Here is a 15745-nt window from a genome sequence, read left to right on the forward strand (position 1 = left end):
TGTTCGGGGGACCTTGTATTTATTATAGGAGTTTGGAATTTTCTGTTATTATCTGGACGTATCGGACATATCGGATCAGTAAAGCATCTAGTATTATTGCAAGATCTTCCTCTACCTACATAGGCCATAGTTTCTAACTGTCCTGTGGGCAGTTCTAATTCTTCCTCATCCTCGGTTTGTTCTGGTTCGTCTACTGCTAATCTTTCCTCGTGTATTCGTTCTATTTCTTTGCGGATCTTTCGGCTCATAGCTACTATACATGATCGTTTATCGTGTCTCCCCTCTGATATATTCTTACCCCATGTGGTAAGAATTTGCATTTCTTCCGGATTTACCCCTTGTTGATCTTGATTTCTGATCACACAGTTTATGAGGAAACGTAACAGTTCCCCCTGGATTTCCACTTTTTGGTACTCCATGGCTCTGTTAATACTCTCAGGGTCTCGCCCTGACTGAACAAAATGATATATATTTTCTAAATGTGCAGTCATTCCTGGTAGCTTCCCTAAATATATTGCAGCTCGTCGCATACGTAATGATGCCAGCATCATTTCGTCCCCTTTTCCGGGCACAGGGTCATATCTACAATCTATTAGAAGTTCCTTGAGCGTGTTGGGAGTTACTAGTTTGGGCGTACGTTGGTGGGCTAATTCTTGAAAGGAAAGTTTATTTGTTCTAGGCGGCGTGGAAAAAATGCTTGATGTACCTCCGGTAGCACCACCTGGGGTGCTGGATGTGAAAGGATTCGTTGAACGTGATATAGCAACCATAGGTGTGGATGCGGATGTAGAAACAGATGTGCTTGCCGGAACTTGTGTCGGGGTTTGCTGTTGCAGAGGTACAGACGGAGGAGGGTCTTGGCGTTGAACCCCCTCGGCAGGCGGTCTATGTGGCGCAGCATTAGCATACTCGGGAGCTGCGTCGTCTAAATAAGAGGAAAGAAAAACATCTTCTGCGGTTCTGGGATGCCCTTTGGGATGTGCTTTTATCGGAAATAATGGGGGTGGCAAGTCTTTTGGTATTTCCGGAGTAGCCTTAGGTAATCCTTCGGCCAGAAGAGGATACATACCATTCACAAGGGCATTTCTTTGTCTGTCTGTTTGTTCTGACTTTACTCGAGTACCTTCTTCAATTAATACACTTTCTCGAACTTTATTTGAATTCTCCTTACTTTTCTCTTCCTGTCTGAGCGCTTTCTCTGTGCGTCTATATGATTCTTTACGCCATAATTCAATGGCATCTTTCTGTGACTGTCTAGCTTTCTTTTTCCATAATTCTTCTTCTACTTTCATAATGCAATCTGCATCCCAGGTCCCAGCTGCGGGCCACCTCTGACTTTCTGGTAATTCTTTGGTGTAGTCTACCCATAGATCAAGAAATAATATGGCGTCTAGGCCATGTTTATGATACATGAAGTACCCTGGAGTGTCCCTAGGAGGAATGGGAACAGCTTCTTCGAGTACCCCTTTTCTGGTTTTGATCTGTCTTAATTTCGAAAAGAGCGGCATATTGGGAACTGATCTGATACCTAATTTTGAACACGTTTAATACCATAAAACACAATAATGAACAGTCATTCACACCACAGTATACAGAACGTATTTAAAACATTTTAACATTTAACATTTTAAATGAAATAGACAATGATGGCCATTTAGGGAACTAGTCACTAAGCATAATACTCGATACTAACTAGGTAATTCTGAATTATATACTAGACATACTTGATATACTGCTAAACAGTACAGATACACTGCTGAAACAGTGCAGACCGGATTTGTGTACCCAAACCCGTCTTGACCGGCACAAACTATGTGCACGTCAGAACGCCTCCCCGATAATGGTACTCACCGGGTAGCTCGGAACGGAAGGCCTCGGAACTGAACTGAACTTGAACCGGACTGGACTCGACTCGAAACTTCGGAAACTTCGGAAACTGGTGGGCCTCTGTATACCTCGGATCTTGCTCTCTCAGCTAGGCTCTGGTCGGGATACTTCGCACTTCTCACCGCCTCGTCTGGGTGTTGATCGCAGCCTCAGTTACCCCCGCTCGGCAGGAGGGAGATACAGGAAATCCTGTGGGTACGCGTTGTTGTCCGTCCAGCTGTGACAGGAGACCGGGCCTGCAACGCACCGCCGGCGCGTGAGATGAGAAAGTGTCCCTGTTCGGGCGCCATTTATGTGGTAAATAATTTAATTACCGGAACTTAATTTGATGCGGAAAATCTATAACAATAGCTCAGTAAAATAAGAGGCAGAATCCGTGGTATTAGAGGTTCGGAACGGGCTTTATTCCAGAATCAATTTAAATTGAGGAGCTCCATATTCCATCACCACGAAGGTTCAGGAAGTGAAGACCCTACTTTATTGACAAGTAATCATTTTTATACAATAGGCATTACAGTGAAACAGATGGAGGAGGCGTAACAATTGATAGTAAAGATAAAACATACATGCGTAGCAAAAGTGGGTGTAACTGGGTGTAACTAAAGAACGTCATCAGGTATGATGTCATAATAGGGTGGTTCCATGAAAGAATTTCGCAATGTCAGCAGAAATACTTGGCAGAAATGCGCGCGCAGCAGCATGACGTGTGATTGACGTGCAACTAGGGGGTGAAGGGGACTTGACATTTAGCTCTACATGTGGCGACAGAAGTCTGGAGGGTCAAGTCAACCTAATCCCAAATCATATCTAACATCCTATGTTTAGAGAACTATGTTATCCAAAAGAGAAGTCTCTTAGAGTAGAATCTTATTCTATACTGACTATACTGACTGTTAGTGCGTGTACAAGCGTCTAAGTGTCTACACTAGATGCGGGGGCAGAAATCTTCCATAGTAACAGGGCTATGAATTACTTGCATAATGACAGAGAAGCCGGGCCTTTTGCTCGGTATCTGGAAGAATGTTTACTTAAACTACTAGACAGGAATGCATTGGGTAGGGAGCGGAGCAGATAATCTCGAAGGTGAAATACAGTTTTTGGCAGGCAACAGGCTGATGTCAGGCACCGTTAGCCGCGCAGAGAGTAGGACAAAATTCATGGATACAGATGCGAGCTCAGACTGGAGCTTTCAGAGGCAGAAGGCAAGAAAAGGCTTGATGGCAGAATCAGGGCCTACTCGCCTGGACTGTAAAATGGCATAAGTGAACCATATAAAGCCGGTGGCCTTTCATACTTAGGAATGGAATATCCGGCCCATTCATGGCGGATCTGAAAGAGGACATGTTGGCGGTGGACGCACATGTGTTTGCGTCTTCATAACTGGAACTGGAGGGAACATACATGTACTTGTGATTTATACATGAAACCGTTGGGGTCCAAGATAGGGGACATAACTGATCATAAAAATCCATATTTCCACAGAATGAACAGGTTCAAGAAGGCAGCTATCCAGAACAGGCATTAGGTCTCTGTCCTTCTTGGGGTCCAAGAAGTAAAAGAAGTAAATCCCATGCCCTTTATTTCTATGGGACATTTCTCAGCAGGATCAAGGCGTGAGCCTCCTGCAGAAAGTGTGTGTAGTCTGTTGGGAAAGATAGGAAAAGAAGAGAGTAACCCGGGAGATCAGCTGAAGCACCCAACAGTCTGTTGTGATTGCCTTTCACTGAATGACAAAACGGCATACCATCTTACCACCAAAATGTGATGACATGAGAGGGAAGTCGAAGGGGGTTGGAGGGAGCAGAGCCAGGCCTAGGGCATAACTCTTACCTCTACTGTTGAAACACACCAATGTGTTTGTCCAGACCTTTAGCATCAACCCCTCCATTTCAGCAAAAAGACCCACACCAATATATGCCAACTGGCATCAAAGGTAGCATGATAGGCCCTTGCTATTTCAGTCTAGGTCTAGGTCTAGGTCCACACACCACAGCTCTAGCTCTACAGCACCTCATGTTCATACAGCAGTGTAGTGCTGCTAAAAGCTCTATCACTGTATCGTAATTCTGCCCACTAGGGCTCTGCTACTGGGGAAGACTCATCCAGCTCTGGCAATGCACCTCATCCAAGACTTTCAGCGCTCCTGCTAGTCCAACATTGTTACCCGCACACAGCTTGTAACAGTGCAGCTCAATTCTGACCTGCAACTCCCCCAGCTATTTGAGGGGACAGAGCCTGATAATTCCATCAGTCCTGAATTTGAAAGGTTCCTGCAACTCCAGTACTGAGACGAACACACATCTCTGAAATTGCAGATTCAGTCTTGACCTGCAGAGATGCCTACTGTTCAAATACAGGGACACAAACAACAATCCCCAAAAAGCTAAGTCTTGATCTTCAGCAAGACTCTGAACATTTCTGAAAACTACTTGGGGCAAGTCATTGTTTTCTTCACCTGTTAAATCATAATTGTAGTATATTTTAAGATAAAACATGTAAACCTTATCAAATTGCCCAGCAACCCTCTCCGTGTCCAACATGTGGTAGTAGGCATTATCATACACAGAGGACACATCTAAATATTCCAGCTTTCTAGATTCTAGTTATATATACACAAGGACTTAAATATTAACAAAATTGTGATACTGAAGAGGACATATGGAGACTACAAAGCAATACAGCGCTAAGTTTGAAAAGGTTCAGATCGACATATTTGAAGAGAAAAGATAACGCTGGGATTTATAAATCACTTTATTTGATGTTTGGACCCTGCCACCAGATTGCTGTATTTTCGACTCTCAAACGTCGATGGGGGACTGGCAGAGCCAATCAACGCACAATGCTGCTTCTGCGTGAATTGCCTCTGATAATACAGCTATCCGAACCAGATGTAGACTCTGCTGCACACAGACTTGTATCATGCACATTCTTAATTTCTAGGTCAAAAGTCAGCCAGTGACAAGTCACCCCGGGGCTACAATGTACCTGTTGACAGTATTTAATAGCAGATAGTTAGTCTTGCATTTTTGGACACAGCGATACAATCATATATGTTCACTGGAGCCAATCTCCTGCACTGCTAATGGTCAGCCTCCCTTACAAACCAATACTACAGTAAATAAGAATTTCCTTACTTTGGGTGCAGATCCCACGCCTGCTGCAGTTCAGTGGGCCACAATCCAGGATGCTGCAGGCAGCCCCACTCCAGAAGCCAGAGCAGCGGCACTCGCCATGTATGCAGTCACCATGGCCACCGCAGTCTGCAGGGATGCAGACTGGCTCATGGACACACAGCACTGTCGAGATGCTACGGGCACAGCGCCACATATTGTCCTCAACACTGCAGAGAAGTTAGACGATGAGATGGTTTTAGCAGATAAAATGTGTACCTTACATCAGGACTTGTGCAGCTGCCATACTTAACATTACTAAACAAAACTGATGCACAATTCTTCACAGATCATACACGGGAGTTTCTGAATTGTACATGTGAACATTTTTATGAATTAGACTCTGAAAATGCTTCATTTGCCAAATTCAGGAGAGCTTGGAGACCAGCGAAGAACTTGTATTAAGTGTTGCATTTTAACAGATTGACTAGAGAAAATTGTAAATGACAATACTAACCATTTTTATAACAAGTGGGACCTTTCATCACTGCACTGATAAAACGAAAAAGTACAAAACAATTCACAGTAGTTTGAGCACATTCAGATTAGGGCACTGAACAATCCCCCAACGTTAAAATGAGACTCTGGGGAATCTCTCCTTTGTAATGGAGAAACAGCAATCCTGTCATAATCTCTGACTCCTAAAACTATTGATTTTTTTTTTTACAAGACCTTTGGAACATTTGCCTGCCAAGACAACACCTTTGGATAAAATAAAATTGTCCTTTTTTCCCACTTGGCGTTTCGAGTTGTACATGACATAATGGTATTACCACCAAAGAATTAAAAAAATCTCAGACTCAAGAGACACGTGCCCCACTATTGCATTCGCTGTTTTGTTAACCACACATTCAGTTTTGGTACCCGTGACCCAACAAATTGTAGCAGAACCTTTCTGACAACTGAATGAAGTCTTGATTGCGGAGGATGCATTTAGGCTTTTCAGTGATACACAGCATGTTGGAAGCTGCCAATTTTCCTAGAAAGCTGACAGCGGTCGTAAACATGCTCCAATCATATTTAACATATGTGGAACTTGGACCTGTACTTAAAAGATGCAGGGTATTTTAACCTACAGCTTGCAGCCATATTACTGCCGGTAATCATGTACGCCGACTCTCTAGGTATACAAGATCAAACTTTCAGAAGACTGTAAAGTATGCTGCACGTACAAAAACAATTCAACAGCAACAATCATTTAGTGATAAAAGAAAAGAGATAGGAAAAAAACACGAGATTTTAGAAGAAAAAGTAAAATCTAATGGGGTACAAATAGCACTAAGTAAGATCTTGGTAAATCGTATAAGTACTTGAGTCCAAGGTCCATTAGAAATCGGAAATAAAAATCCCAAATGTAAATTGTTCATATGTGGGAGTTTATTTACCAAGACCTTTATTGATTCCATATAAGAATTAATATAATTTCAATGTTTGTTTATGGTACCAGGAGGTCATACGAAACACAATGAAAAATATAAGCTCCACATCACTCGATGTAAATCTCTTCCGTAACAGCTTTTAATACGTGGTAGGACACCACAGGCAATAAATAGTACTACTAGAACTTGGTATCGCTGCAGCACGTCCACTTGCAAACAAATCAGCCATGTTGTACATAATGTAAACAGCAAGCGTGTAGTTAGACCTGTAATCGTAAATCTCCACTCATGAAACACCTCCTGGAGTGTCCTTTAGGAATTACACGAAGAGCTAAGCGTGAAACAGAGATGTAACAATCCAGTGCTCTTTGTCAGATCTTGACAGTTAAAAAGCCCAATTACAGCCATGATTTTTTTGAAAATAATTAAACCTTAACAATTAATTTTATGTTGATGTAGCTGTGATCTTAACTCCACATTAAACTATGGCGTGGCAGGGAAACATTAAACAAGCTTATAACAGTTTTCGCTTTTTTCAGCTGCTTGTGAGAGAGACTGAGACTTTCATATGTATTTGTCCAAATTTAACTGATTTGCCCAGACAATGTTAGAGAACTATTTTTAAGGAGGAAAACGTGTAACATAAGATTGAATTCGTTTTTTTGTTTAGAGGATGAAGAACAATGAGGTTTCTATGAAACGGAGTTTGCTTTTTTTTTTTAACTCATGTACAGAACTTTCTAGAAGCTAAATAATAATATGGCATGGACAACACTGATATTTAGAATAGTGCGGATATTAATATAATTGATCGTTTTAATTTTCGTGGGCAATGATAAATTAGTAACTCTGGTTACTGAAATCAAACATGTATTTACTTTTTTATATAAACATTTATACATGGCTGTCTAAAAATCATTATGTGACATTGATCCAAACTGTTCATAACTTAATGGCTTTGAACTTGATTGTCGCGTATGTTTAAAAAATATATTTTTAACTGAAGATTATCTTCCACTGAGACAATCGGTGGAATTAGAAATCTCTCGTCTCCACTTCAAGGCAGAATGTTTTAATCTGACGTAATAACTAATGCTGAACTTTCAGAACAATGATTTGCATTAACCAAAGGCACAGTCAATTTTCCTTTTATAAAATGTTGAGCAATCACGAATAAATGACCAATATAGCTATAAATAAGAAGTGGAATGGTGAACTGGAAATAACTTCCAATGAAGGTTGTCTGCTCGTTTTGTGCCTTTTCTCGCTCCTGCCCTCTATTGTGCCTTTCTGCTCGTTCTGCCTGTTATTTTGCCTCCTTCTTCTTGCTCCCGACCTTTATTTTTGCCTCTTACTGCTCGTTTCGGACCTCTATTTTGCCTCTTTCTGCTCATTCTACCCATTAATTTGCCACTTTCTGCTCGCTCCCGACCTTTACTTTCCCTCTTACAAACCTTTATTCTGCCTCTTCCTGCTCCTTTCTGACCTTTATTGTGCCTCTTGCTCGTTTCTGATCTTTGTTCTGCCTCTTTATGCTAATTTCTGACCTTCCCCCGGACCGTAAGGCCCCCATGGTGACAGCTGGCTCCCCAGCATTTTTTGTGGGCAGGAAAAGAGATGAAACCTCCACTTCCAGTGGGCGGGACCAGCCGCTGCAGGCAAGATCGGTGGGGTGTTGGGGCCAGCTGGGGGGGGGGGGGGGGGGGGGGGGGGGGGGGGGATTTCGAGAGACGACCACTAGGGAAAATTATTTATTTTCCGTTGTGGCAGTCTCTCGAAATCCCCTCCACCCCCCAGCCGGCCCCACTGCTATTAACTAAAGCGGGTGCAGCTGGCGGGAGCACTTTGACAGCTACCACCCATTGGAACCAGAGTAACATGTATCGTAAACCTACTTCCTGCAATTCAGTATTGCATGCGAATGCATTTATATACATTGGTCTTATGTGGCGGATATAGTCTATTAGCTGTAATTGGATTTAATGTGCAGTATATTAATTGGTGATAACTGAAGAGAATGAGGCAGGAGCAGTATGTGATTGGTAATAATATATAATAATATAGGTACTCATGGGACTAAAAACGAATGCAAACTATTAAATTCTAGTTATGGTTCACGATGATGACTCATTTGATTAAGGTGAGTCACTAGGTAGATTGGCCTTTTTAGTCCTGTAACTCTATATTTGGAGGGGACGCTGATTATTTATAACTAAGAAAGTTACTTGTATTGCCCAAGTAATTCACAGTAAATAGAGGGCCTATACATTGGAATCTAACCATTCCAAGACTTTTTTATTTAATGAAGTCACCTCTTCACTTTCCGCATTTGCTATTTGAGTAACTGACAAGGCCAGTAGAGTGCCTTCGCCCTATCCGGGTGCGGCACAGAACGCTACGTGGTCACAGGTATGTGAAGCAATATCATCAAAATATATTTGTTCTAAGGTTAGAAAATTGTGGATGGTACAAAACTCGGCCATTTTTGAATTAATTCCACAGGTTGCCCCGTACTTCAGGGACCTGTCTCGACTATAGGAATTATTATTTCCGATTTTGTTAACAGTTTGCTTACTTTCGGACAAGGACTTGCTGTGGCATTTTTATAAACGGTAAGATCCAAAGATTTTGTAAGGTGTATTAAAGGCCAGTATTTGGATACAGTAGTAACTTGGGCAATCCTTTATTTTTCAATTCTGAAGAGTGCCCCATACTTCAGGGACTTGACGCTTTAATTGGAGTCAGTCTTTCCATTTTTTCGGATTACAGCAATTGGATACAATTTTATGACAGGACATTAACACTTCGTAAAGATTGGATACTGCATAGTACTCGTTGGTAAGACTTATTATTGCTATTGCGCTATTAAGATATAGGATTTGAAAATATGATGGAATGGTTACAAGAATATTTTGCGTTCCCTTACAGGGTCGTTACTTGATATATTTTTCTAGATGATCAATACATGATATCTCAAGTCTAAAAATAAGGGGAAGTACATTTCGGAGGACGTTTTGAACAGTGAGGTAAGCTTTGCCCTGTCTGAAATACTGCTTTTTGGGATTTTAGAAAGACGTAATAAATAACCTGTGCCTCATGTCTCTTGCGCCCATATTTGATAAAGGTTTCACGTTTATTTAATCCCAACAGAAATGGTTCTGGATTAATTTATCAAGGTACTACATACTTCCAAGGTATTAGTGTCGTAGGGAAGCGTGTAACTCACATGGGTTCATTAATTTAAATTGCACATTGGCTATTTTTATTGAGTGTGCAGATTCACATTCACAAAGGTGGTAGCATGGGACTGGATGTTTGTGCAGATAATGAGCTTAGATTTAGATTGTGATATTCAGAAGTAATCATTGTTTAATTACATTTGTAGATATGCATTGTATATTTTTGTTTAAGAGTTATTTATAATTATTGTCTCACGTTGATCATGAGCACAATTGTTTGTTTTGATTAGTTCCTTGTTGCACAGAGTTTGTGTTTTGGACTTACACTATGAAAAGAAAATGATTGTTTAATTTAACGTATATTACAACTTCGATATTTGCATTACTTCCAGCCCTGAGGAAGTCATAGGGTTCATACCCATAGACGCCGAAACGTGTTGGCTTAAGGGAGTGGAAGAACGGACAAAGCCCAACATACTACTTTCTTGTTCCTTTACATTATTGTACTGACCTGATGTTATAATTTGCGTGTGCTTCAAAAATTGTATATCATTGGAACCAGAGTGTTTGCTTTTCCTTGGCAGGAGCTGCCACAGCTCCCACTAAGCAAAAGCAAACAACTATGTCCCGGGGGTGGGCACCTCGGGACATAACAGGAGCCACCCCTGGCTGTTTCCGGGGGCATTATTGGCTCCGGAAGGGCCGCGCGTCCCCCTCCTTCTCTTTTCACGGGCTGGCTTCATGAAAACGAACAAGAGAGCGAAAACTTGTTTGTTATTTAATGTTTGCTGCGGATTTGCAGCATTGTCGTGCTTCTACGGCAACATGTGTTTTTTAAAAAGTGCTTTTTGGCCCTGTTGGGGTCACAGGGGGACCCAAGCACCACAATTATTCCTACCTTGCCTCCTTTTCTTTTTTACGCAAATTTTGAGGGACTCGGATGAAGCAGAGTCCTGAGATGGCTGCCAACACGAGGGCTGTCAGATCATAGAAGGATCCATGTCGCTAGATATCTAAATTTGGATTTTTTTCAATAACTCTAACTACTGAACAGATTTACACCAAATAACAAACAGCACTCTTTCTGGGCCAATAGCTAGCTTTCTGTCAAACTTGGTGTAATTCTGTCCAGCAGTTCGGGCTGCAGTAATGTTCAAAATCCCAATAGGAATTAACTTGGGAAATGCACTTTTTTTGAACCCCCTTTGTCTCTGCCCCGCTTGATGGATTACCCCGAAACTTTCTATGCACAACTAGAATCACCGGCATAGATTTTATGGGAAAATTTCAAATCGCACCAAAGATAGAGGCAAGTCAAAATCGATTTTCCTATGGAAACATGGTCCTAACTAGAATACCTCAAGGGGTACTTTAATAGTGGGGGCCCTGGAACAACTTTAAAAACAGTGGTGGATACCTTTTAGATTGTCTTGATCTCTTGTATCCTTAATTACGGTTAACATGTTTCAGCCATCTCTCTTAAGTGCCCCTATTGGTCAATATGGTTTTCTGTAGCAATGTTGCCAGTGTGCACACTTCACTTCTGTTGTTCAACTCAAGTTCATAAAGATAAACACGCTATAGTGTGCATCCACGCCTGGCGCCTTGTCCGAAGGCAACCATTATTGCATAATGTACAAGTCTGTGAGAGGAACACCTACTCACTGGCGGGAGCAAGACGTCAATAACTGTAGGAATTATGTTCAAAAAATTTATTTAAATGATAATCCAATGATTCCAATCTAATTCAACTCTTGTACGAATTTCAGAAGAATTTATTATCTGTTGTTCATTCGTAAACAATGAAAATGTCTTCCATTCGATTAACAATTTTCCATTATCGAATTCACAACCCAATGCATTTTGGGTCAATAATACAACCCTTCATCAGGGGTGATCACTCATAATTCTAAAAAACAAAAAGAACAAGAGTCTAAACTCTATACAGTCCTATAGTCCTACAGTCCAGTAGGAACATAATTCCTACTGTTATTGACGTCGTGCTCCCGCCAGTGAGTAGGTGTTCCTCTCACAGACTTGTACATTATTCAATATGGTTTTCGTCAGGACCAGAAAAGAAAATCGCATGCACCCTATGGCATGCGAAGTAAGCTTCAATTTACAAACCTACATGTAAATGGTCACTTCTTTTAACTACTTCTGTAATGGGAATGAGAAAGACACAATAGTTATGTAGGTAGCATCATCTATACAGAACTAACAGCATAGCAAAAGTGGGGCACAGAGGTCATGCACTATTGTCCCGAACATGCTGGAACTCTCAGCATATCATAACAGTACCTCACCTCAACTCATGCTGTGGATATGTGGCAAAGTATGCTTCACAAAGGAAGCCATGACAGATCAACATACATATAAACATATAAACAATCACAAATGTGCCAAACTGTGCCTTTGGTGAGAGTTATAGCAAGTTAATACAGTGCTCGCGTCACACATGTCCAAAGTACTCTTGACATATAGACACAAAAAGTAGGAAACCCAAAAAGGAACCCACTGGTAGTGTAGCATTTCCTCACCTCATGGGCGGACCCGAGGGGGTGGACCCTGTTGCCACACTCTAGAAGTATAACAGTATTACAGATAAGGATAAGGCCATGAACGTCCTGGGGTTACTTGGTCAGAAAAATATGCATGTGTCCATCCTCCATTTCTCCGTAACTTACTTCGTCAAGGCATCTTACCCTCTGATTCACCTTGTACTCCTCCTCGAGAGTCCAGCATAATACTGCATTGAAAGGCGAGACCTGTTAAGTATTGCGCATGCCCAGGTCCATACTTCCGGGCAATGTCGGGGAAAGCAGCTGATTGGGCAAGACAAGTGAGATCATGCGGCGGTACGAAAGCCCCCCCGAGAAACGTCATTCTTAACCGGCTAATCATAGCTGATCAAAAGCTTGTATAGTGTTGCCATGACCTGTATCTCTTATGGCTATTGGATAATTCTCATTAGCGTCTTTGGTAGCTGCCTCACAGGGGCTGCCCCCTCACTGATTCAGTACAGCAGTGAATAAAAATCATTGTGTTATAATGGCCGCATCGCTTACCAGGTGTCACGGCAACACCACGCCCCACTGAGTGCAGCCTTTATTGGTCTAGTGGAAAAAAAGGTCCGTCTAGCATACCCATTGTTCTGACAACTCCACGAGTGCTGCCATGGTACCCTTTAATGCCAGGCGTGTCTAAAAGCAGTTATTCTAATTTCTAATGTGCCCAGTCAAGATTAGCAAAGAGTGATGTGCCCAAAGAGAAGACAAGTTAATCTGTACATTGCGTCTTCAACTACTCTGACAAAGGCCAAAAACCTAGGACCACCACACTCAGTCTGTAATCATCCCCAGGATCCTCTCTTGAGCTAACAATTATACCACAAGTAAATCAAGTGGCTGAACAAAGCTTTCACATAATGCAAAGCCTTTAACAAATTTTCTCATACTGGCAAAAAAATCCAATTTGTCATTACATTGGTACTCTCCCATCTTGAAGAACCAATGAAGATCCCCTGTTAAAACTTCGGAAAACACATAGAATCCTAAACGTGTCACCAGATAACTTCACAGCCTACCAATGCAGATCCATATTACATCTAGTCACAATTTCTTTCACTGGTTCCTAAAACCTAGATGAAACACCTTTAAAGCAACGTGCACCACTCACCAACCAATCCACGGGAATGGTTCACTCTTCAATCAGCATAAACTCCTCACCTATGGTCATGCAAGACCTCAGACCTCAATGCACACTCCACTACGGACTGTCACTCTCTTCCAAAAGACATGAGCTGCTAGAACCTCTTTTCTCTGACCACTCAGCCCAAGTCTGGAACTCAATGTCGGCTAAAACAAGAAAAAATTGATAACCATCTCCAGTTCCAATGGCTCTTTCAATCAGGGTATGAAATACACATACTGATAAGTAGATGTGCAGCTGTGTTTCCTCTCGCACTCTCCACAACAAAACATGCTTATGTACTGCACCACATGCAGCACCATGTTACACCATGCCTCTGAATATCCTGCACGTCAACCAACATCATACACATAGTGCATACTTCAACCAACACTTCTGCCAACACCCTTCCCACAAAGCACGTCGAAAAAGAATGCCCAGAAACCAATGTAAATCTGAACACCTTGCAGCGTCATCAGGAGCAGGTAGCACCACAGAAATTCTGCAATACAAAATAACACAACCAACAATTGCCAGATACATAAAGGTGGTTTGTTGTTCTCTAAAATAGGTTTCCTCAGGTAATCTGTATAAAACACTAATTGAGGTCCAGATTTAGATGTTGGCGGACAGGGAACTCCATCGCAAAGGCTACTGAGTTCACTCCCTACCAACAAAGTGGTCTGCCAGTCCGATTTAAATGCGGGCGGACCATAGGTTTGGATACTGCTGTGACTACTCCGTCACTGCCGTAGTCAAACGTCTGCGACAACCCGTTTGAGTAAGGGCTAGAGCAGAATTGGCTATGTCTGTCCACCAAATTAAGATGGGTGGACATACAGATATTTATTTACTGTTTGCCACTGCCAGGCAAACCCTGGCAGTAAGTAAAAGTAACAGAAAATAGAAAAGAAAACAGTTTGTGCAAGGCTCCGTCATGTTGATGGAGTCCTGCAAACTGCGCGATGGCAGCTTCTGGCAATGCTTTAGAAATGAGCATCTCTGTCAGGGCGATGGAGTAGTATACTCCGTCCCCCTGGCAGAGAAACGTGTCTCCCGCCAGTATATAAATCTGGCCCTTAGTTCTGTGTTTCTTCTGTGTTACAGTGAAGCCAAAGAGGGGACCATCTAACATCCTTTCTCAGGCATAGGAGAGCTCAGAGCATAAAATAACAGCAACAAAAAGGGTATCATGAATACTGTATTAAAACAAGCAAAAAATAATATTTTTGGTAACCAACACATTCATGTAGTACTTTGTCCGTTCTAGACAACTGAGTACATGGCTATCAAGAGTGCTGCTTCCATTTCCATTTGTCACATACACAAAACCAGTCAAAAAGGATTCACCCTCTCCTGGTAACATCACAGGCACTGACCTCCATAGTTGAGTTCACACGGTCAGGGTACAGCACTATAATGAGCCACTGATAACAAATTGCACATTTAGTTTCACAGCAAAGATGAAATAAGCTCCAAGTGAATTACTAAAAACTAAAATAGTGAACCTGACCCAGATGCTATCTCCGGCGAAGCACAAACAAGGATGCCAAACACTCTTGTAGCCACCTGTTAGCTTTATGAACATATTCAGAGGGATGCCCTGGGACAAAACACATTATTTAGAGCACCGCATTGTCCTTCATCCTTTTTGAAATATCAAGTTTGCACCAACAAATGGTGAGTGTTATGTTAACATTTCTTGGGAAGTGCTGACAGCACCAAAGCAGTTGCTTGGTGCTGCAAGCACCAGTTTGATTATTAAACTGATCACAGCAGAAACTAAAGTGCTGAATATTTTAGACAGGACAAAGGAGTTTTTATAACTATTTAAATGCCGCAAAATCCTCTTGTTGAATGTTGGGGGTGGGGGAGAATGAAAGGCATGAGCACGCAACCTACAACTCCTGACTTTTGAAATCTGAAGTCAGCCATCACTTTCTCTATCAGAGTTCTTTATCAGAAATAATTTCTGATTGGAAGTCAAAAAAAGGAGATGTCTGCCAGATAGTGTTCAGTGAACCAAATAAAGTGACTTACATTTAGACGCTCTGCGACCAGGAGCCTGTGCAGGCTCTTCATAGCCACTAACAAATCAGAAATACTGCTAGATCGGACGTTGCTGAAGTGGTGGACATATTATTCTGTTATTTGGATTGAAAAGGATAGTGGAGACATAGAAGAGGGAAGGGTTTGCATTTATATAGCTCTTGCTACTCCTGATGAGGTGTTGAAGTGCTTTTTGGCGAGTAGCACGCTACTCTTGAACCCAAAAAGAATTAGTGGTGAATTGGTATAGGGAAATATGAAATTAATTTTAGCGGTGGACATGTTATTCTGCTATTTGGATTGAAAAAGATAGTGGAGGGATAAAAGGGGGAAGGGTTTGCATTTATGTAGTGCTTGCTACTCCTGATGAGGTGTTGATGCGCTTTTTGGT

The 15745-nt window shown here is 41.8% G+C and overlaps 1 protein-coding gene across 2 annotated transcripts in view; it reads right to left on the reverse strand.

The window, feature by feature from the left end:
- Positions 1–15745, reverse strand: part of NAGPA (N-acetylglucosamine-1-phosphodiester alpha-N-acetylglucosaminidase) — a 128153-nt gene that overhangs the window by 41228 nt on the left and 71180 nt on the right. For both annotated transcript variants that reach the window (XM_085649045.1, XM_085649046.1), the window contains one exon: positions 5022–5227. In XM_085649045.1, coding sequence (XP_085505171.1) covers positions 5022–5227 — 206 coding nt within the window. The remainder of the gene's footprint in view (positions 1–5021; positions 5228–15745) is intronic.

Source organism: Triturus cristatus, chromosome 3_2 (genome assembly GCF_964204655.1).
Source record: "Triturus cristatus chromosome 3_2, aTriCri1.1, whole genome shotgun sequence".
Lineage (NCBI taxonomy): Eukaryota > Metazoa > Chordata > Amphibia > Caudata > Salamandridae > Triturus > Triturus cristatus.